The following is a 24,074-nucleotide window of genomic DNA, read 5'->3' on the forward strand; positions in this document are numbered from 1 at the left end:
CAATGAGACACATTATATTCAGATGAACAAAGATAATGTTGACAGCAGATTTTGCATCAGAAGCAATGCAAGCTAGAAGATAATGTACAGAATGAAAAAAAAAAATAGTCAACCTAAAATTATTTACCAGGGAAAATTATCTTTCAAAATCAAAGATGACCTAGAGACAAATTCATAGAGAGAAATTCATAGAGACAATAAATATAGGAGAGGTTACCAGGAGCTAGATGATAAGTGATGAGGAGTTACTGTTTTATGGGTAGAGTTTTGTTTGGATGATGAATAAGTTTTGGAAATGGGTAGTGAGGATGGTTGCATAACAATGTAAATGTGCTTAATGACACTGATTTGTGCATTTAAAAAAGGTTCAAATGGTAAATTTTATGTTATGTATATTTTGCCACAATAAAAAAAAAAGAATTCTTAAAAGGGAATATAATTGTTCTCCTTCCACAAGAATGAAACTCAAGAGATAATGCCCAGTGGAGAAAGGAAAGTTTCAGAATTATGTGCTGAATAATGGCATTTATATTAATTTAAAAGCACATAAAACATTACACTTTGTTATTTATAAACAGAAAGCAGATCAGCGATTGCCTGGGATGAAGGGATGAGTGAGAGAAGAGTTTGGGAAGGAACACAATGCAATTGGAGATGGGATGCTAACAAGGACAGACTTTCCCCAAAACCAGAGCATAAGCTGCAGTCTGGGAGCACTGGTGCCCTAACAGGCTCCTATAGCCTCTCCTGCCGCACCTCTCAACTCAGCCCCACCCCACTACTGCAAGGGGTTTCTCCCAGGTGGGCCTTAGTCTGGTTCTTTTGCAGAGGCCAGAACTAAGAGAAGTACTTGGGGACTCTTCTAAGCCAGCTGTCTTCTGCGTGGGGTGCACTATGCCTGGGAAGGCAGGAAGACTTTCCAGGAATTACCAAACATAAACAGTTTTAAAAAGGTATCGATGTCCATCCAGATCCTTAACTTTCACATAAGCTCCTTTCTAAAAGGGTCGGACCTGCATTGCCACCATGTGCCCACCATCCAGATATCATTGCTGACATGTACACATAAGGAACTATTTGACATTGAAACGGGGACTCAGAACTCTTGGACATTGAAATTGGGACTCAAACATTTTTTGTTATTATATGTTTATTTCTGCAGAGGCAAGATTTTTTAAAGGAAACAAAGGGGGAAAAAATAGATACAGAGGCAAAGAAGCATTGAACAGATTGTCAAACTACAGTGGGAAGGCAGGGGAGGTTGGAGGGGGGTGCTGTAAGAGATCAACCGAAGGACTTGTACGCATGCATATAAGCATAACCACTGGATACAAGACACTGGGGGGAAGGCAGGTAAAGGTATGTACTGGGGGGTAGGGGAGGCCAGGGGAGAGGTCAATGGGGGCGAAAAAAAGGAGACATATGTACTACTATTTGTAATACTTTAAACAATAAAAATAAATAAATAAAAGCCATCTGCCTGCGAATGTGCCTGCAGTGCAATACCCCACCCTCATCTCTTTTTCAAAAATGTCTTTTCCTATTTTATAAAAAACAAGCATATATACCCAGCATATAACATAAAACATATATCCATACAAAAACTTGTAAATGATTGCCAAAACACTTTTATTTGTAATAGCCCAAAACTGGAAACAACTTCAATGTCCATTAACAGAAGAATAGATAAACAAATTGTGGTACATCAAGATGATGAAATACTACTCAGCAATAAAAAGAAGTAAACTAATACACACAACCCTAATACATTAATATTTATGCTGAGTGAAAGAAGCCAGACCAACCCCCTCACCCAAAAATCAGACATGCTGTATGATTTCATTCCTATAAAACTCTAGAAAATGCAAACTAATCTATAGCAATAGAAAGCAGATCAGTAGTAGCTGCCTGGGATGGAGGGGCAGGAGTAAGGAATTTCAAAGCCCAAGGAAACTTTTGAGGGTAATGGATATGTTCCATATCTTGCTTGTGGTGATGATTTTCTGGGTATTAAAACTCATCAAATTTTACACTTTTTTTTTTCAAAAGTATGTTTTTATTGATTTCAGAAAGAAGAAGGGAGAGGGAGAAATAGAAACATCAGTGATGAGAGAGAATCATCAATCAGCTGCCTCCTGCATGCCCCCTTACTGGGGATCGAGTCCACAACCCGGGCATGTGCCCTGACCAGGAATTGAACCGTGACCTCCCGGTTCATGAGTCGGTACTCAACCACTGAGCCACACCAGCCAGGTTCAAATTGTATACTTTTAAACATATAGTTTGTTGTATGTCAATTATACCTCAATAAAGCCATTTTATTTTTAATTAAAATTTACTGGGGTCACATTGGCTAATAAAAGGAACAATTGGAGAAAAGGGAAGACATCTGTAATACTCTCAACAATAAAGATAAATATTAAAAGGAGAAAAAATTATATAGGTTATACCAGTGGTCGGCAAACCGCGGCTCGCGAGCCACATGCGGCTCACGAGCCGCGGTTTGCCACTCTGTTGACTAATGAGTTTGCCGACCACTGGACTAGACTAAATGTTACCGTGTAGTTGGAAGCTGTGAGGATTAGGCAATTGTGGCATATTGTGTGCATAGAGGTAAAGGGTAGATAGATACGACAGTGGTCGGCAAACTCATTAGTCAACAGAGCGGCAAACCGCAGCTCGCGAGCCACATGTGGCTCATGAGCCGCGGTTTGCCGACCACTGCGTTATACAATTCTATGATATATCATCCTGATGTTGCATTGTGTGCCCACCACCCAAAAAAGCCATTTTTTAAAAAATATGAAATAAAGACATGAAAAGTTGAAAGAATTCATCACCAGCAAGCGTCCACTACAAGAAATGTTAAAGAAAGCAGGAGGAAAATAAGAGTTACAAAGAGATCTGCTCAAGGGTACTTAGATGCTTTTTCTTATTGATATTGATTTCATTTTTTAATTACCAAATTTGAAGCTATAATACTGCTATCAAAGTAACTGAAATAAGAATAACTAGACATTCAGTCAAAAAGTTTTCCTCACTGACATGACTGCCAAAGTTAGCATATAGTGTGGGGTGATAAAGAAAAAGTCTGAAGAACAATTTGCTATTTTAGTTCTCAGCACACCAGCTAAAATTACACCAGACTAAAGATGCTTGGAAAATATCACATAAAAGAAGTATGTTCCTTATTATCTTAAATTTGGTTTTGTTACACCTTGGCACTCAATTTTCTCCCCTAATAACACATGAGTTTTATAATTCAAGCCAGGAAGAAGTTTAAGCTCCCAGAATTCAGAAAAACTCCAAACTTTTATGCCAAAGAATGCTTATATTAATTTTATTTTTTTTATTAATAAATCTTTATTCAGATTATTACAATTTTCTCCTTTTTCACCCCATAGCTCCCCTCCACCCTACCTTCTGCCCCTACCTCCCCCCCCACTGTCCTCATCCATAGGTGTATGATTTTTGTCCAGACTCTTCCTGACCCCCCCATACCCCTTTCCCCCTGAGAATTATCAGTCCACTCCCTTTCTATGCCCCTGATTCTATTATATTCACCAGATTATTCTGTTCCACAGGTTTTCAAATCACTTGATTTTTAGGTTCACTTGTTGACAGATATGTATTTGTTGTTCATAATTTTTATCTTTACTTTTTTCTTCTTCCTCTTCTTTAAGAATACCTTTCAGCATTTCATATAATACTGGTTTGGTGGTGATGAACTCCATTAGCTTTTTCTTATCTGTGAAGCTCTTTATCTGCCCTTCAATTCTGAATGATAGCTTTGCTGGGTAGAGTAATCTTGGTTGTAGGTTCTTGCTATTCATCACATTGAAAATTTCTTGCCACTCCCGTCTGGCCTGCATAGTTTCTGTTGAGAAATCAGCTGACAATCGTATGGGTGCTCCCTTGTAGGTAATTAACTGTTTTTCTCTTGCTGCTTTTAATATTCTCTCTTTGTCTTTTGCTCTTGGCATTTTAATTATGATGTGTCTTGGTGTGGTCCTCTTTGGATTCCTTTTGTTTGGGGTTCTGTGCGCTTCCTGGACTTGTGAGTCTATTTCTTTCACCAGGTGGGGGAAGTTTTCGGTCATTATTTCTTCAAATAGGTTTTCAGTATCTTGCTCTCTCTCTTCTTCTGGCACCCCCATAATTCTGATGTTGGTACGCTTGAAGTTGTCCCAGAGGCTTCTTACACTATCTTCAACTTTTTGGATTTTTTTCTTTTCTTTTTGCTTTTTCGGTTGAGTGTTTTTTGCTTCTTTGTATTTCAATTCTTTGACTTGATTCTTGTGTTCCTCTAGTCTGTTGTTGGGTCTCTGTATAATATTTTTTATTTCAGTCAGTGTATGTTTAATTTCTAGTTGGTCCTTTTTCATATCTTCGAGGGTCTCGTTATATTTATCGGCCTTTTCTAGGATATTCTTGAAAAGCCTTATAACCGTGGTTTTGAATTCTATATCCAGTCGTTTGTTTTCCTCCATTTCTTTAATTTGTGATCTGTTTCTTTGACGCCGCATTTTCACTGCTTCCCTGAGTTTGTAGGGTAGATTTGTGTGCTAGGTTTCCTATATGGCCCAGTGGGTCGGCCTCCCCAGTTAACCTGAGGTGGACACTCTTGGTGCACCCCTTTGTGGACTGTGTGTACAGCTTTGTTGTAATTAAGTTTTGATTGTTGTTGGTATCACTGGGAGGAATTGACCTCCAGGCCAGTTGGCTGTAAGGATCAGCTGTGTCTATGCTGGGAGAAGTTCGGTGCTGGAGACAGCCTTATAGGATTAGACTTGCCAAATTGCAATAGCCTCTGTGCTCAGCTTAGATGGGGTGGAGTCTCAGGGCGGAGCAGACAGTCTTGGCTTCCAGTCAGCCTTGCCCTTGCGCGCACGCGCGCACCTTCAGTCCTCTGACTTCCCCGGCTCCTGAGTCTCCGCCCGAGAGTCTAGACTCCTCCCACAAGAGCGTGGGTCCCCAGGGGCTCGCCTGGAACTGGGGTTCAGTGCAGTCAGAACTGGGGCTCAGTGCAGTCAGGAGCCTCTGACTCCCTTCCACTAGGGAAAGCCTGTGGCAACCTCCGCAGCCTTTGTGCGCACTAGCGCGCGCTCTTCAGATTTCCACCTTCTCCGGCTCCCAAGTCTCCGCCCGAGAGTCCAGATTCCCCCCACAAGAGCGTGGGTCCCCAGGGGCTCGCCTGGAACTGGGGTTCAGTGCAGTCAGAACTGGGGCTCAGTGCAGTCAGGAGCCTCTGACTTCCTTCCACTAGGGAAAGCCTGTGGCAACCTCCGCAGCCTTTGTGCACACTGGCACGTGTGCGCCTTCAGTCCTCTGCCTTCCCCGGCTCCCGAGTCTCCGCCCGAGAGTCCAGATTCCCCCCACAAGAGCGTGGGTCCCCAGGGGCTCGCCTGGAACTGGGGTTCAGTGCAGTCAGAACTGGGGCTCCATGTAGTCAGGAGCCTCTGACTCCCTTCCACCTGGGAAAGCCTGTGGCAACCTCCGCAGCCTTTGTGCGCTCTAGCGCACGCGCGCCTTCAGATTTCCGCCTTCCCCAGCTCCTGAGTCTCCGCCCGAGAGTCCAGACTCCCCCTGTAAGAGCGTGGGTCCCCAGGGGCTCGCCCGGAACTGGGGTTCAGTGCAGTCAAAACTGGGGTTCGGTGCGGTCGGGGGCTTCCTTCCCCCTTCCGCCAGAGAAAGTCAGCCAGGCTCTCGGCCGCCCTTCCTCTCTGCGCGCACAAAGCCCCTTTGCCGTACCTCCAATTCTCTGTGAGCTTTTCTCTTTACTTCTAGTTGTAGAATTTTCACTCAGCCAGCTTTCCTGTGGTTCTGGATGGTGTCCGTTCTGTCTTTTAGTTGTAGTTTTGAAACTGTTGTGCGAGGCAGCAGTTTAGGTGCTTACCTATGCCGCCATCTTGGTTTCTCTTCACTTATATTCATTTTAAATTTCCATGAATCTAACTTATCTAAACCAATAGGACATGAATTTAAACAGCTATATCCAAATAATATCCTCTCCCACTCTCTGCAAATCATTTTCAGTTTTTCCCCTCACATAGTCTTTTATAGGGTATAAAAAAAAAAAAAGCATTCACATATGCTATTGGTGAAAGTATAACAAAGGTACAATATTTTTGGTAGTCAATTTAGTGCCATCTATCGTCAAGGACACATTCCATTTCAGGGAATTTACCCTAGAGATAATACAGTACAGATGCCCCCCCAAAATTTATGCACACACATATTCTTTGCACCAATATTTTTTATAATGAATTTATAAACAATCCAAATACCCATCAAAAGGGAATAGTTAAATAAATTAGGATACAACCATGTTATAATACCACACAACATTTTAAGAGGAACAAGATAAATCTCCATGCACTGATATGAAAAAATAGCCACAAGATGTTAAGTGAAAAAGCACATTAAATTATAGCTTGTACAATATCAGTCTTTTTGTAAAAAAGAAAAAAAAAAACTATTACCTTGTCCCTTCTAGTTGTATATTCACAGAAAAATACAACATCAATTTGTTTATAGCAACTACTTCTGGGGATCTGAGGATGCCCAGAGATAATTTTTCCTTCACACAAATCATGTTTTTATATGTTTTTTATTTTTAGAGAGAGGAAGGAAGAAACATCAACATCCTGCATGGCCCCTGCTGGGGATCAAGCCCACAGGTGCCCTGACCCAGAATTGAACCTATGACCCCATATCCTTAATAAAAACTTCAATAAGAAACAAAAATGTCCAAAGGTTACTTTCTAGTAAAAGAGATAGGACAGAAAGAAACATAGTGAAACTTAAACCAGGTAATCAAACCCTGAAGAAATTAGAAGGTTAGAAAATACTATTAGGTTGTAAATATAAAAAGTGCATCCTTAAGGAAAAATGGCCACAGTTAAAAAATGATGAATTAAAAAGTCACATTTATCATTCTCTGCTCCACCCACTCTCACAGTCTGAGAAAAGGAGGTATGATTATTACAAAATTTTACTATTCATTCTAAAGTCTTTAGTTCCATTAAACAAACCAGTTTTTCCACATGTACATCAAAACAAATCAGTAAAACTGGTTTTGAACACAAGGAAAAAGGGTGGTTGCCATAAATCTGTTTAAAGGAATGAAGTAAGCGTATAATCTTTATTTACTCTAATATAAAACCCCACAATTAAAAGTTTAGCTTCTAAAACAGTGTTTCTCATAAAGCAGAGAAATAAATTTATAGTTCTGTCTTCCACACATCCTAGAGAAAACTTTTTCTCCAGATAAGCATGTCCTAAATGCCTACGTGGCTAAAAACAAAGGTGACAAAATTACAACTGAAAAATAATTGCAAGGAACTCAAAAATAATTACTACTGGCTCTGTATGCCTACAATCAAGAAAAGATTGGTATCAGAAATTAACCAGGGCAAGAAGGGAATCAACAAACCTTAATGGAAAATTTAACTTTTTTATTTGAATGAGGCAAAGGCTACAGTTTTCTTGTTTTCCCCCAGAACATTAGGACACCTAATAGCTATTTAGAGAGAAAAACTATGAATCCTATCTAATAAAATGGTAATATGCAAATTAACCATCACTCAGTCACAAAGATGGCAGCACCCATTGCGGCAGGGGTGCTGGACGCTGGCGGCGTTGACCTGGCAATGGGCCCCAGCGTCCCACGTGCCCCAGCCCGTGGAGGGAGAGCAGGCAGGCCTCTGGCTAGAGGCCAGCCAGGGCATGGGACGCTGACCTCATTGCAGGCTGGGCTGAAGGACCCAACTCCCCCGCCACCCGCCCACTGTGCACCGGGCCTCTAGTTGTATTATAAAAGGATAAGACTATTTCATCAGATAATTAATTGAATTTACTCTGTGAATCTGTTACCTAAAATATGCTACTGTTAAGAAAAAAACAGAACACACCACAACTCCCAATGCTTAAATCTCCCATAATAAAACTACACTATGGAAAGACTTGATATTAACCTTTCATACAAGTCACAATTTATGTGTATACTATTACGGAGTACCGCCCTAGGTACTGGAATTCCACAGTGAAACATGATCTCTGCTCTCATGGCGCTTACATTCTACCATACAAATAAGATGCAAAGTGAATAGGGCTAAAAGGCTTCTTGGAGGACCTGACCTTTGAGTTAAGACTTGAATGACAAGAAAGAAAAAGCCATGTGACAATCTGGGAACAGAATTCTCCAAGCAAAGATAATATAAAATATAAGGGTACTATAAGATATTTTGAATTGTCTCTAAATGAATTGTCTCTAAATCAGTTTTTTAAAATATGTTTGTTGATTTCAGAGAGGAAGGGAGAGGCAGAGAAAGATAGAAACATCAATGATGAGAGAGAATCATTGATCAGCTGGCCTCCTGCACACCCCCCACTAGGGTTCAAGCCCACAACTGGGGAATATGCCCTGCCTGGGAATCAAACCTGTGACTTCCTGGTTCCTAGGCTGATGCTCAACCACTGAGCCACACCAGCTTGGAAAGATCTTTTGACTACACTTCAATGACATTCCATCATGCAAAATAAAGTCAAATGTGGCTTTCAAAGCCTTCAGGAATTCATGCAACTCAACTGTAGATCCTATTAAAATAAAGATTCTGATTCAGTGGTCTGTAATGGGGCCTGAGATTCCCTTTCTAGTAAGTTCTGCAGACCACACTTTGAGTAGCAAGGATCTAGCTCAAGTTCATACCTCACACCACTCCCACACAGTGAATTAATGCTCTTCCCCAAACACCATGTTCTTACCTCTGTGCCTTTTTATATCTTCACTGTATATGGTTTTTCCCTTACCTCCTCCACTTCAAAAACTTTTATTCTTTGTTACAGTTTAGTTCAAACATCACAGAGACTTCAGGCATATGTTGATTCTGCTTCCTTTGTATTCCAAGGCCCCTATGCATTCATGTTTAACTCACCACACTTCACACGTCTGTCCCCCCTGAGACTGTGAGTGTGGGGATAGAAAAATACTATCCTGGACACACAGATACTCAATAAATGCTTTTTGAGTACAAGTCACTAAGGTATGGCATTTCCGCCACAGTCTTTCAAATAATGTTTGTCAATCACTTTTATTCCATAACATTTTCTTTAAAGTAATATACAGTAAAAAATACTGTCAAATTATTAAAAGTCACTTAAAATATAAGACAATACAAATTCAAAATTAAAGTAAAATGTAATACTATTTGATGAGATATTTATCTTATTGCTGGAAAAAAAGTCACACTAATTTCACTTTATTTTAGGGTAAAAAGGGCAAAACAAAGATGGTACTCTTTGGTAGTCTTTCAATTTAAATACCTAAAGAAAAATAAGAATGGCATCAATTTGTAGTATACCTTTCCCCCCTTAAATTAATAAGGACTTTTATTATGTTTTAAAAATAAATGACAAGAATAGTATCTAAATCAAATGCTTACACTTGCAATCCTCTCTTTACCACTCACCTTCCTCATCGATCCATTTCATGGTAAAAAGCTGTTCATTGTCAAAAGAACACATGTCTCGAACCTCATTGCAAAGGCCCTCGAAGGAGATGGAAGGTTCAAAGTGTGTTATCATGATATCCCTGAAAAAGAAAGGAGTTTCGAGTTAGACGATGATTAAAATGAATAATGCTCTACACCAGGGGTCCTCAACTTTTTAAACAGGAGGCCAGTTCACTGTCCCTCAGACCGTTGGAGGGCCGGACTATAGTTTAAAAAAAAACCAAAACTATGAACAAATTCCTATGCGCACTGCGGGCCCGGGATGAGTCGGCTGCTAAGCAGGACAGGCAGCGGCACCCAGCAGGCCGGGTAAATGTCCTTAGCGGGCCGCATGTGGCCCGCGGGCTGTAGTTTGAGGACCCCTGCTAAACATTACTAAATGTCTGACGATTTGATGGACTTCAGCAGTTTTGTATGTGCATCAACATGTGTTGCTTCCAGTAAACTATCTGTGCAAAGTAAAAATTAAATTGGTAAGAAACCAAAGTAAAAATTAAATTGGTAAGATACTCAAAAAACATAAGAATAGACATAAATGTGTAAGCAATAATATATAAGTCCACCTAGCAGCCATTCATTATAAAACTTAAAATGTAACAAAAAGTAGATAAGTGGATAAAAAAGCTGTGGTACTCAGTGGTTGAGTGTGGACCTATGAACCAGGAGGTCACAGTTCAATTCCTGGTCAGGGCACATGCCCAGGTTGCAGGCTTGACCCCACTGGGGGTCGTGCAGGAGGCAGCAGATCAGTGATTCTCTCTTATCACTGATGTTTCTATCTCTCTCTCTCTTCCCCTCCCTTCCTCTCTGAAATCAATAAAAATGTATTAAAAAATAAAATAAAAAGCTGTGGTACATTTACACAATGGAATACTACTCTGCGTAAAAAGGAAGAAAATTTACCCTTTGCAACACCATGGATGAGCCTGGAGAAGTTTATGCTAAGTGAAATAAGCCAGTCAGAGAATGATAAGTACCATATAATTTCGCTCATATGTGGAATTTAATGAGCAAACTGAACTACCAAGCAAACTAGAGACAGACTCACAGAAAGAGAGCAGGCAGACAGCTGGGGGAGGAAAGGTTAGGGGTGGGGGAGAGATTGAGCAAAAAAGAAAAAAAAAAGAGAGAGAACTCATGGACATGGACAACAGTGTGGTGATTGTGGAGAAGAGGGGTGGGTGGAGGTGGAAGAGGGCATAGAGGAAATAAATGGTGATGGAAAAAATAAAATAAATAAAAAAGATGTTTTAAGCAGAAGCCTGGGGCTTCTTCCAAGGAGCCATGAGAAGCCTATGATTTAATCATATAGTAGTCAGCCAGTCATCCTTCCAAAGGTAAGTTAAACAGACAGAATGACTCTAAGGGAACACTTATATAACCATCTCTATGTGTCACACTCTGTTCTAAGGGTTTACAAAGTTAATGTAGCTCATGTGCTTCCTGTTTTAAACTCTTCAAATGCCTTTTGTCTCTTATGCAGAGTAAAATCCAAAGTCCTGGCGTCTACAACGCCCTCTGTGAACTGGCCCTGGCTACCTCTTCTACCACCAGACAGATAAACCAATGTTTGTAGTCCACCACCTACCCCAGCTACAATGTAAGCTCTTTATATTCCTAGTGGCCAACATAATGCCTAACACAGAATGGTTACTTGATAAATATTTTTGAAGAAACGAAGGAAATGACACTGTGTTAGGAACTGTGAATAAACCCGAGTATTTGGAGCATAGAGCAGGAAACAAGAGATTAAAAATTTCAGTCATCTGCAAAAAAAAGTTAAAACTGCAGTATTAGGGGCTATTAAAGGTAAGCAGAGAACTAAGCATAGAAATTGAATTGCCTTTTTCTGATAATCATTCTCTTCCTAAGTATCTCATGGTTTTCTGCCCCTTCTTCTAAGAACCCTCTTGCCTTGGCTTTCTTAACAGTATGCTACCCTGGCTCTCTTTCTACTATATTCTGAACACTTTTGTCTTCAATCACAAGATATTTACTCCTGCTCTATTATTCTTTCATTCATTCCCTGTCCCTCAAACCTACTTCATATTCAAAGTTTTAACTATTATCTCTATGTAGGGGCCTCCTAAATCTGTAATTCCAACTCTCTGTAGTATTTAAGACTCTTGATAATCTGGTTCTAATTTCTATTCTCAACTTGATCCCATCATTTCCAACACTAATTACTACAAATATCTGGTTTAACTCACAATCCTCAAACCTAAGACCTTGATGATCCAATCTTTAATCCCGACATTTCCTCAGTTTATGGAGGGAGGTGGGGATCAATCTTAACAGGTACTTCAACACCAACTTCGATTAAACCTTTTTCAACCAAACAAGTCCAATAGTCTATACTTCTAAACCTGTCCAACATGTATTTTATGTTCCACCTTTTGTTTTTTAACTCATCATATACTGATAACACATCCTCAACTAAATTGTAAACAACTGGAAGACAAAAATTTTGGACTTTTAAATATATTCACATAACCAGTGACATAATTAGGACTCAAATATTTCTTAACTAAGTATAGAAAAAATACTTTCTAGGAGAAATCCATCTTCCAGAAAATGTACTTATGACAAGGGAATATCACTCTGTTTCTTTTGCCTATAAACATTTATGGAATACTGAGTATGTTCCAGGCATTTAAACAAACTTTATCTTATATAATCTTCAAAATAACCATCAAACTAGACATACTAATCCTATTTTACCAATTTTAAAAGTAAAACACTTTCAACTCTAGAATATCTGCCAATGTCTCACAGGTAGAGAATAGAACATGAATTAAAATCCAAATCTTCTAATAACCTCATGGTGGATGCTTTAATCTGACCTTCCTCCTCCGCACTCCCCACCTCCAGGTTCACCCATTAGCAATGGAGCATTTATTATACCAGCTGCTGGAAGCATACCAGCAGACAATCCCCAGCTGTCAGCCTCCTTCAGAGATTTCACTCTTTGCATATGATCACACCCCCTTCCTAGAAACAGCCCACAACCAATGACTAATTCGATGTGGGGTATAAAAAGGCCCTAGATGTGACTCAGGAAAGCTCTGAAGTGTGAACTCCTCTTCAGAACTCACTCTCTGGAGAGTTAACTAAGGTTTCTGTTGAGATTTCAGAGCATCTTGATTCTTTCCTACCTAAGCTTGCTCCCTTCCCTTCCCTCTTCCTCCATAGCTATCGATTCCAAGAGTCCTCCTGTATAAATCTGCTTAATGCTAATCTGAGACACAACTTTCCACAATAGCTATTATCAGATGATATTGTTTTGACAAAAAATATAATGGATACAAACAGTCAATCACACCTTTAAGAGATTGACTAATGAAAAATGTAATCCTTGTTTTGGAAATTAGTCTACTTTAATACCTGAAGGTAATTAATTTTTTGATTCTTCAGAGAAAATACATTGCCAACATATATAAATTATACATATTTTAAGTCTCCTCCAACTAAATGTAAAATCCATGAAAGCAAGAACTCTATTTTGCTCATTGCTATATCACCAATACCTAAAGCAGTGTCTGACCAGAATGGATGCTCACTTAAAATATATGTTAAATGAATGGAGGTGTCACATGTTGTACTCTAAAGAAAGCAAGGGAAATGTAAAAATAAAAAGCATTCCAGAAAAGAGGAATGGCATATAAGAGGCAGCTTAATGGTTCAGACCATGAGAGCTAAAGCCAGGATGCTTGGGTTTGCATCAAGGCTCTATCATTTACCAGCTGTGTATCCTTACATGCGTTACTTAACTTCTCTGTGGCTCAACTTCATCATTTATAAAATAGGAATAATATCTCATATGGTATTATAAAGATTTAATGGATTAAGTGAATTAATTTTTATAATACTTAAAATAGTGCCTATAGCATACTCTATATGTATTTAATAAATTTTAAAAAATAGCCCAGCTGGTGTAATTCAGGGGTTGAGCATCGACCTATGAACCAGGAGGTCATGGTTTGATTCCTGGTCAGGTCACATGCCCCGGTTGTGGGCTTGGTAAAAAAAAAAAAAAAAAAAAAAAAATGTATTCATAGAATAATTTAAATAGAAGTGAGCCCTAACCAGTTTGGCTCAGTGGCTAGAGCGTCGGCCTGCGGACTGAAGGGTCCCAGGTTCGATTCCGGTCAAGGGCATGTACCTTGGTTGCGGGCACATCCCCAGTGGGGAGTGTGCAAGAGGCAGCTGATCGGTGTTTCTCTCGAATCGATGTTTCTCTCTCATCGATGTTTCTCACTCTCTATCCCTCTCCCTTCCTCTCTGTAAAAAATCAATAAAATATAATAAATAAATAAATAAAATAAATAGAAGTGAAACCTCATTAGAGAGATAAAAATAATCCAACCTTCTAAAAGCGAAACTCAGATGCTTCTGGTTTTATATGGTAGAGGGAACACACATCTATATCTTTTCATCCTAAGGGCCCACTGAAATGACATATTATCAAAGGCTTTGCAAACAAACAAAAAAAAGGCACAAACAGCATACCAGGAACTATGAGAAAGTCCTAGAGGATTGAAAACAGATGGGATAAAATTGACCCCAGAAACCATACCTGCCCCAAACAACAAGAGTTAAGAGAAACCTTAAAAAAGAGAAGTTTTATTGACACAAGATTACTTTTCCCTCCTCTAAGCATCTAATCACATCACCTGGAATCTTCAAGTGCATAACACTTACATAAGCATTCATTATAAATTCTTTTCTAAATCGCTTTAAAGAAAAAACTATGCTTTAAAGAGTAGGATGTTATAAACCTTTACAATGTAAAAATTACTAAGAAAAATCATGATATGAAAAAAATAAATGGAAGTATAAGTTCAAAAATGTTCCTTTCCTAGTGGAGAGTCAGTACCCTAGCTAAACTAGTAATACAAAAATGGGCAAAGAACTTGAACATATATTTCCTCAAGGAGAATATACAAATGGCCAACAAATTTATGAAAACATGTTCAACATCACTAATCATTGGGGAAATGCATATGGAAACCATAATGAAGTATCACTGCACACCCATTAGGGTGCTGACTATTTAAAAAACAAACAGAATAACAAGTGTTGACAAGGATGTGGAGAAAAATTGTTGCATTGTTGGTGGAAATGTAAAAATGAAATTTCCGTAGAATCCAGCAAGTCCACTTCTTGGTATCCAAAAGAACTGAAAGCAGATACTCCACCAGATATTTGGACGCCCATGTTCATGGCAGCATTATTCACAATAGCCAAAAGGTGGGAGCAATCCAAATGTCCATCGACAGATGAATAAATAAAATTGTGTGTCATATATATATGACTAAAGGACTATTCGTTTTGAAAAGTAAAGAAATTCTGACACATGATACAACATGGATAAACCTTGACTTGAAAAAGGCCAGTCACAAAAAGACAAATACTGTAATGATTGCACTTATATGAGGTATCTAGAGTAATCAAATTCATAGAAACAGAAAGTAGAATAGTAGTTGTCAGGTGTTGTGGAGAGGGGAAATGGGGAGTTGTTCACTAAGGACAGAGTTTCAGGTTTGCAAAACGCAAAATTCTGGAGATTGGTTGTGCTACAATATGAATGTAGTTAATACTACTGAAGTGTACACTTTAAAATGTTTTTTTTTTTCTTAAAAAGAAAAAGAAAAGCAGGAAAAGGTATATTATTTAAACTATAAATGTAACCACAAGAACGATTAAAAATAGTCAGATGAGAGGATAATGAAGAAGTGTTAAATTTGTCATCATTCATATTAATCAACAGATATATTAAAACAAAACAAAATTTTAAAAGTAATTAACTCTGGATAGTGGAGTTGGGGATTTGGCTGAGACTAGAGATGGAAAGAAGATGTACTTTGTACTTAGACCCTTCTGAATGGTACAAGTATTATTATTTTTAATTCTTTATTGTTCAAAGTATTATATATGTCCCCTTTTCCCACCATTGTCATCTCCCAGCCTGCCCCTGTGCCCTAGACCCAGTCTACACTTCCCTCATGCTTAATGGTATAATTATTAATTTTTCTACCATGTAAATGGATGATTATAAAACTTACTTTCTAATAAAATAAATATAAATAAAATATAAAACAAATTTTGAATAACTTCTATAATTATTGTTTTAAATATTTAAAAAATTTTAAATAGAAAACAGTTCCTACTTCTAACGACATTACAGAGAATCTGCTTACTTTAAAGCAACTTTTCTTTCAAAATATGCTCAAGGTTATTAGCATGAGAGAGTAAGGGTTGGCAGAAATGTATTTTAGAATTAAATCAGAAGAGAAGGAAAGGCTCCCATAAAATTTCTTTGGCAAAAACAAGTGTGACATTATCATTTTTTAATGCAAGGGGAAAATAATTAGTATGATCAGATATCTTCAACCTATCACTTCCTTATTCAGGTCCACATGGAGTTAAAAATTAACACAATAGGGACTTTTCAGAAAACTTATTTCTCTCAAGAGCTAAAAAATATTTATCAGAACATACAAATACTTTTTTAAAATCTGTGGAATCCTTAGAAAACATGAGTACATACTTCCTAAAGAGTCTCAGTGAAGGAGTCATGCTTTATCAACTGCCACTCCTTAAGTTCCAGGAACTAAAATATTTAAGGGAGTTTTATAAACACTTCTCTAAGTAATTGGGAAAACACCATGTTCATATACTCCATAATCACAAAATCCTTATCATAGTAGCAAAGCTAAAAATGAGCTGCAAAATAAAGATATTACATTTCAAAGGTATAAAACAAATTATGCATGAAAGATTTTTTTCTTGTTTTAACTTCAGTGTTAAATAAATTACCTCCTACCACTAGTCTTCAACAGAATATACTAGTAGTCTGCTTCACCACAAGGTTTCCCAAAATGACAAATTCAGATATAGTTTTAGCTAAATTTTTTAAAAAGGAAAAAAAATGCATTTTTTATTTTGCTACTGAGCTTCTGAAGACATTCACTATGTTCTAAAATATAGAATCTAAAGTTTTTCCTTAGGACTAATTGCTTTTAGAAATAAATAAAAAGAACCACATTCAGTCCTTTTGCTCTCTCAACATAAGCTTTTCTCCTTTAAATGTATAATTAAATGTATAATCAGAAACAAAAGTTTTATTTGGAATCACCAATATAATAGACTTAGGTAGAATTATCCATGGATGGTAAACCATGGGTGAAAGGTTTTGGAGGAATAGAATATTCATACAATCTCAAAGTATCACCCCTCAAGTTAATTGTTAATTGTAAAAAGTCATAAACCATTTTAAGTAATAAAGGAGATCGAAAATTGACTCCAAAAGAATAACTGTGAAATATGAATTTGACAATAAAACAAAAAAGTTACCTTAAAAAGCCCTACTAATATAGTAAAAGGGAAAAAAGAAATTTCTCTGTGGCTTATTCAGCTTCAATGTTAACATCCATAAAATGGAGATACTGATATATACTTCTGGATATGTGAAAATTAAATAAAAATAAGTGCAAAACACTATCATATTTCTTAGAACATGTGGGTACATCATGAAAGTTAGTTCCTATGCTCTTTAACATACTTCAAAGGCAAAAAATGAGACTGGGTATCTTTGAACATAATTTATTAAATTTTTCTAGATATTGATCATATTTCATTAAATAACTGATCATTGCTAAAAGTCAACACTGTCTGGAAAACCTAGCCATACGGTTAAGATAAGAAAAATAAATGAGATATATAGAAAAAAAGAGGCAAAACTGTTTTTTGCAAATGGCATTTTCTACCTCTAAATTCTAAGACAGTTAACTAAGAAATTATTAGAACTAATAAGGTGGCCAGTTTGATTTAAGCATAGAAAAATAAATGGCATATAATAAAATGGAATAAAAGCAACAGAAATTTATAAAAGCAATTTATAAAAGAACTACAGGTCCAATGCATGAAGATTCGTGCAAGAATGGGTCTTCCTTCCCCTGGCTGCCGGCACCGCCTTTGCTCTAGCCCAGCCATGGGCAAACTACAGCCCGCGGGCCGGATCCGGCCCATTCGGCTGTTCTATCCGGCCCGTGGAGCCAAAAGAGCGGAGGGTTCTCTTGCTCTCCCCTCCGCTCCTTTACTTTGAATTTATATTAGTTCACACAAACACTCCATCCATGCTTTTGTTCCGGCCCTCCGGTCCAGTTTAAGAACCCATTGTGGCCCTCGAGTCAAAAAGTTTGCCCACCCCTGCTCTAGCCGGAGCTGCCTTCCCACCTGCCCAGACGCCCCCAGAGGCTGGGGTTCTGAACGCCTGCGTCGTCACCATGGCAACCACACAAGCGTCCAGCCCCGCCCCCGGCAGCTCCATGCCTGTGCATGCAAATTAACCCGCCATCTTTGTTGGGTTAATTTGCATACTCACTCCTGATTGGCTGGTGGGTGTCGTGAAGGTATGGTCAATTAGCATGTTACTCTTTTATTAGTGTAGATGATAAAATATCTAAGAATAAACTTAACAGGAAATGTGTAAGACCTATGGGATGGGAACCTTACTGAAAAACATGAAAGAAATTAATAAATAGGTATTATACCATATACTTGTAAGACAGCTGAATATTATAAAACAGGCAGTTCTCAAATTAGTCTATAAATTCAATGCAATTCCAAATCAAAATGCCAGTAAGATTTTTTTTTTTTGGGGGGGGGGGACTATAAAAACCTTCAAAAATTAATCTGGAAGAGAAAATATACAAGAATAGCCAAGAAAATCTGGAAACAGAAAATTTATGAAATGGGTCTTTCCATAACATACTAGTACATCAAAATTAACTATAGTCCGGCTGGTGTGGATTGAGCGTCGTCCCATGGACCAAGAGATCCTGAATTCAATTCCTTGTCAGGGCACTTGCCTAGGTTGTGGGCTCGATCCCCAGTAGGGGGCGTGCAGAAATCAATAAAAAAATATATATATTAAAAAATAAAAATAAAAGCCTCAAACATTTAATCCTCTAGGAAGGCTTCCCTCACCCCAAACTCCTCTCCAGAATCCATCCCTGCAAATACCTTACACACACATTTACTGACTCTTCTATGTCTTTCCTCCTATAAGTTTCTTAGTTCCTCAAGGGCGGAGCCTTGTATTATCCTCTGTGTCCACCCTAGCACCACATGCCTAGCTTATAGTAGATGTTCAACAATATATATATTTATTTTTAATCCTCACTCGAGGATATGCTTTTCATTGATTCTAGAGAGGAAGAGGGAGAGGGAGAGGGGAGAGGGGAGAGGGGAGAGGGGAGAGGGGGAGGGGAGAGGGGAGAGGGAAAGGGGAGAGAGGGAGAGGGAGAGGGAGAGGGGAGAGGGGAGAGGGGAGAGGGAGAGGGGGAGAGGGAGAGAGGGAGAGGGAGAGGGAGAGGGAGAGGGAACCAAAACTGTGACCCTTTGGTGCACAGGACAACGCTCTAACCAACTGAGCCACACCATCCAGGGCCAACAAGTTTATTACATTGAATTCAAACACATTTAAGTAATATGTGAAATCATAAGCAAGACTAGAATTTTTAAAATTCATGTTTTAACAAGGTCCATTTCAATCATTAAAAAAAAACAACAACATTCAAGTTACCTTAAAAAGAGGTTTGGGAGTTGTATTAGAAAGCTATCCTGGAGCTCTAGGAAAATTTTTTTAAAATATGTATGTTTTTACAGATTTCAGAGAGGAAGGGAAAGGGAGAGAGAGATAGAAACATCAATGATGAGAGAGAAACTTCGATCAGCTGCCTCCTGCACACTCCTACAAGGGATTTGTGCCCTGACTGGGAATCGAACCATGACCTTGTTCATGGGTGAACGCTCAACTACTGAACCACATCGGCCCAGCAGGGAGAATTTTCCGTAGAGAACTGTTTCTTTCTCCTCTGCTTCATTAGATCTTGCACATGGTCGGTCCTGGGCTCACCAGCCTCTCCCTCAACTCTTCAGCTTTAGTCCTCACTGCTAACAAGCAACTTATCTCCATATCATCTAATTCAAATTTCTGAGAGGGTTGTTTTGGTTTTGGTTTTTGGCACCAGGCCACCATGTCCTTTCTCTCTCCCCAGTAAAGCTATGGATCAATTGCTCTATGGTTAGGTGCCAAGCAGAAGCTCTAGGATCAATAACTAACATTCCCCCAATTCTCAACTCCATACAGTATTTTTATTTCCTTAGAACCATTACTAAAGTCTATCACTAAAATTATGTTGCAATACTTTAAAAAACAAGTCTTGCCAAGACTTGTTAACAGTAAAAAAAAAAATCCTGCTGATTTCTTCACTGAACCAGCTATACATTCCAAATATGCAAGGAGTTAACAATCTTTTTATCTGTAGATGTGCTCACAAAGAATACTCTGGATTGTTGTAACTGCTCAACAGCAGTAGTTTAAAAAGCACTTTTTACAGAATTTCCTAAACACTTATAATGTAAAGAAATGAGTAGTCCAGACATTTCCTTGTTAAATTTGATCCCATAATAACAAGTAATTTCATATAAGGATAATCACATCCCATGGCAATCTATCACTAACCAACAAAACCTGTTTCTCTTCCTCCGAACTAATACCACTCGGGTAATGATTGAAGGAAGGCCACTCACTGACAAGCTACCGTGGCAAGGAAAGAGGGGTTCAGGCTGTGAGACAGGCACCCTTAGGTGTGCTCCAATAAAATCAGAGTCTCAGTGCTATTACTCTCCTGCTTAAAAACTAGAAAAAAATCTAATTAAATGTCTTATAGCTAGGAGACATCACATTTGTACTAAAAAGAAATTTAACAGAATGATAACATTATACACATCTTTGAAAGGAGAGGGCCATTTAATCACTACAAAATGCTGCTATTCCGAGATTCAACATTTACTGGATAGAAATATTGTTAGAAGGAAATAAGGGGAAAGCTCTTGGATAATAGCTATTCAGAAAATCTGAAATAAAAATACTTTTTTTCCAATGCAGATTGTCCTTACATTTCTTGACAAGAAGGATTTTTATTTTAAAATCAGGTAGGTGTTCTAGTTAGCCAACCTGTTTATTAACTATCCTCATTGGTGACTCATTTTAGTTTCATCTGCAGTAATGTGCAGGTGACTGTAATATCATAACCATCAATTTAGACTATTGTTAAAAACATATAATCTTAACAGATCTAATTTCAGAGGCAGAAATTGGTACAATTTAGAGTGCTGATGTTGTCTTTAAATGAGGCTTGAAATGAAGGCACTATTAGAAAGCTTTCATTGAATTAAAAGCACTAAAGGGCAAGAGATTCTTTCATTCCTTGGCAAAAATTCATAGGTATAAAATAAAACAAAGAAAATGTTAGCTTGAATGTCTTGGAGAAATTTTAGTCAAGCATTAAAAGGGTAATGAGCCAAGAAAATATGATAATACATTCCTAAAGTATAGCATACTTTGATTTCTTTCCAAAGGAGAAGCTTACAATGATTTTAATTTACTAATTAGGCATATGTACATTTGTCAAACTAATAAAAATGGGAACGAAGAAGCACCAGTTTCTTCATCTTCCATAGTTGGAATAACTGAAAACTACCCATATTTAATAAGTCAAGAATTTACATATTTAAAGTCATAAAGGTAAATCAGAAGACTAAAAACAATAGACTAACATTAAAAATTGAGAGGCACCAGGAGGAGAAAAAGCAAAAGGTAGTATGCATCCAATTTCTCATCTGAAAGATGAGTATCAAAAGATATTATCTAAAGTTGATAAATCACAAAACAGAACTATAACTTTTAAAATAATAAAGGCAACCTCCAGAAAAACCAGAAATCAACTGTCAACAGCAGTTACCTCTGGAGGTTGGGAAGGTGAGATAGGGAACACTTTATTTTACATCTGTACAATTTGCACTCTCCTACCATGTGTGTATATTCATTTTTTCATCTACCTTTTAAAGTACCAATAGTCAGATACCTTAAAAACAACAACCAGGTACTGTTTTTCATTCTCTGTACCTAACAACTCATGAACTGTAGACTTTATAAAATGGAACACACTCTAAAGTGAAATATCTATTAAATTAAAGGTAAAATAAAAGAAGCAAAGCTTTTTTCCCATAACGCAAAATTCATAGCTGACCATCCTCAAGTCAACTGTGACAACTACAAACCGTTTAACAATAAATAAATAAAAAAACCTACACACCATTCTTGGCATTGTTTTAAAATCAAGACCTCCTTGATCACCCTGGCTGCTGTTCGCAGTGAGCATCAGTCCCGCACGGAAGGGTTGTGGGTTCAATTCCTGGTCAAGGGCAGGTACATGGGGTATAGGCTCCATCCCTGACCCCAGTTGGGGTGCACTGGAGAGGCAACCAATCAATGTGTCTCTCTCACATTAATGTCTCTCTCTCTTCCCCCTCCCCGCCCTTTCACTCTCTCTAAAAATCAATGGGAAAAATATCCTTGGGAAAATTAACAAACAAAAGAACTCCTTGATCAATTTAAGCAAAAACACTGATATTGTTCAAAATACCTATGAACAACTTCTGAATACAGTCAAGCTGATACACACAGATCAGAGGCTTCATGGCAGAAAACAAAATAAACTAGTATGTCCTCACATCAATCAGTAACATTTAGGGGTTTATATTTTCTTTGAAATCAAAACGAGAGTTTTGCTTTGAAAGTTTGCTATCTTCACTGATCCTTTCAGGAATGTACAAGTATGCATTGCAGTTTCAACCTCCCAGTGCCTGAGTTTTTTAAAGCAATTTATTTCTGCTTGGACAAGCAGTTAAGACATGCCAAGATGGTTGGGTTTTCTGTTAACCCTTAGTTTCAAACCTTTGTTCTCACACTAACATTTCACCTTTCTAATTCTCCTAAATATAATTATATCAAAGAAATTTAAAAACCACAACTGAATCCAAGGGAATGGGGACACTTCAGGTCACTGATTATGGAATATGATTTAATACAACGATCTCAGGACTGGATTATTTCTGGTAACCACAGTAATTATAACTTAGATAATAATATGAATAAAGATCACAGATTTTCCAGCTGTGCCTAGCCTCCTCCTCTTCTCACCTTGCATTGTCTCACCCTATCGGAAGACCCATGAAGCAACAACATTTACAGAGAAGCATTCACAAAACTTTATGCATGCACACTCTAATCTTGGAGATAAAAATACCTAATGCACAACCCTAAAAACGCATCAACTCTACTCTTAAATAATAACTGCTATGTCTAATTTACTGGCAGCCGGACCATAGTCCAGATACTAGTACACTTGGTGAACTCTTCTAGGCAATCAAAGAAACCTGACTTAGAGAACCAGAGGCTTTAGGCCTGCTGGAAATCAAAAGGGCCAGCAAACTGGAACCCCCATCTTTTAAGCCCACAGCAAACTTAATTCACTGTGGCATCACTCGGAGTCAACTCTCAACTCCAAATAACACGTCCAGACTTAATGATCTCTAAACCCGTGTAAATTTCTCATTAGGCGAGTCTATCCAACCCATCAGGTGGACCTACTCGATTCCAAGGCTCCTCCCTCGGACCCTGCTCTGGACCCTCAGCCACGCGACTCCCAGACGCCCTGCACCACCCTTTGAGGGTGCTCCCACCCAGCGCCCCATGCTCCTCCCCCGACCACCCATCCCGAGTCCCCAGAGTCGCCCTCCCAGACCAACCTGCCACAACATGTCCAGTCCGCCACAACATGTCCAGCCCCCCACCCTGCCCTCCTCCAGGCCAAGTGGAGCTGGCCTTTCCCCTCCCTTCCCACCTCTATTCCGGGGCACTCACCCGCGGTAGTAGGCTTTCACCCGGACCTGGTGAGAATGGTCCCCGAAGCCGCCGCCTGCGATCGGGTGAGACATGGTAGTGCTGTCCCTCTGGGTCGGCATCTCCTAACTCCCTCGCCTCAACGCCGGAGGCCGAGGGTGCTGGGGGCGCGCCGGGGGACTCCGCTGCCCGAGCCTTCCCCGGAGCCACGGCTGTTCGCTCCTCTACCTGTTCTCCCGCCCGCGGCGCAGACCCAAGGGTCGCCTCGCCCGAGCAGCCGGAACCACGCGGCTCCTCCCACCGCCCGCGGCCGCCACCGCCTCTACCTCGGCGAGGACCCAGCACGCCTCCCCGCCTGGGTCCCTCCCACCTCGCGGGCTCCAAAAGCCCACATTCCGGGGGAGGGAGGGCGCAACCACCCAGCCAACTCCAGAAGCCTCAATGCCCGGCTGAACCATTCCGACGGAGGGCAAGGAAAAGGGGGAGAGAGTAAGGGAGGCGCTAACCATCCCATCAAATACCAAGAGAAGGCCTTTCGTGGAAGCCGTGTCGGAGAGAATGAGAAGGTTTTGATAACTGTAGTTCTATAAAAAGCCCTCTCCCTATAGGTAAGATGGTAAAGGGGAAATGCTGCGGCATCTCACCCCAGTTTCCTAACTTGGTGGCGTCCGTGGTCAGCCGACTTGGGATTCGGGTAGATTTCCTGAGCGGGTTTCTGGGATTTGGAGTCCCCGGGGGATTCTGGGACTTGAGGTCCCGTACGTGCAGAGCGCCCGACCTTCTTGCTGAGTGTCTCCAGCTTGCGC

At 39.3% G+C, this 24,074-nt stretch overlaps 1 protein-coding gene across 2 annotated transcripts in view; it reads right to left on the reverse strand.

Annotated features, from left to right (window-relative positions):
* PRKCI (protein kinase C iota) overlaps positions 1 to 23,739 on the reverse strand; it is a 72,958-nt gene extending 49,219 nt beyond the window's left edge. The window contains exons 1-2 of one of the 2 annotated variants that reach the window (XM_080654043.1): positions 23,290 to 23,739; positions 9,471 to 9,592 (exon numbers count right to left, since the gene is read on the reverse strand). In XM_080654043.1, the coding sequence (XP_080510169.1) occupies positions 9,471 to 9,592; positions 23,290 to 23,390 (223 nt within the window). In that variant the 5' untranslated portion in view covers positions 23,391 to 23,739. The remainder of the gene's footprint in view (positions 1 to 9,470; positions 9,593 to 23,289) is intronic. The other variant, XM_080654044.1, reaches the window with a different exon arrangement.
* Positions 23,740 to 24,074: the final 335 nt, after the last annotated feature.

Source organism: Plecotus auritus (assembly GCF_963455305.1).
Source record: "Plecotus auritus genome assembly, chromosome: 2".
NCBI lineage: Eukaryota > Metazoa > Chordata > Mammalia > Chiroptera > Vespertilionidae > Plecotus > Plecotus auritus.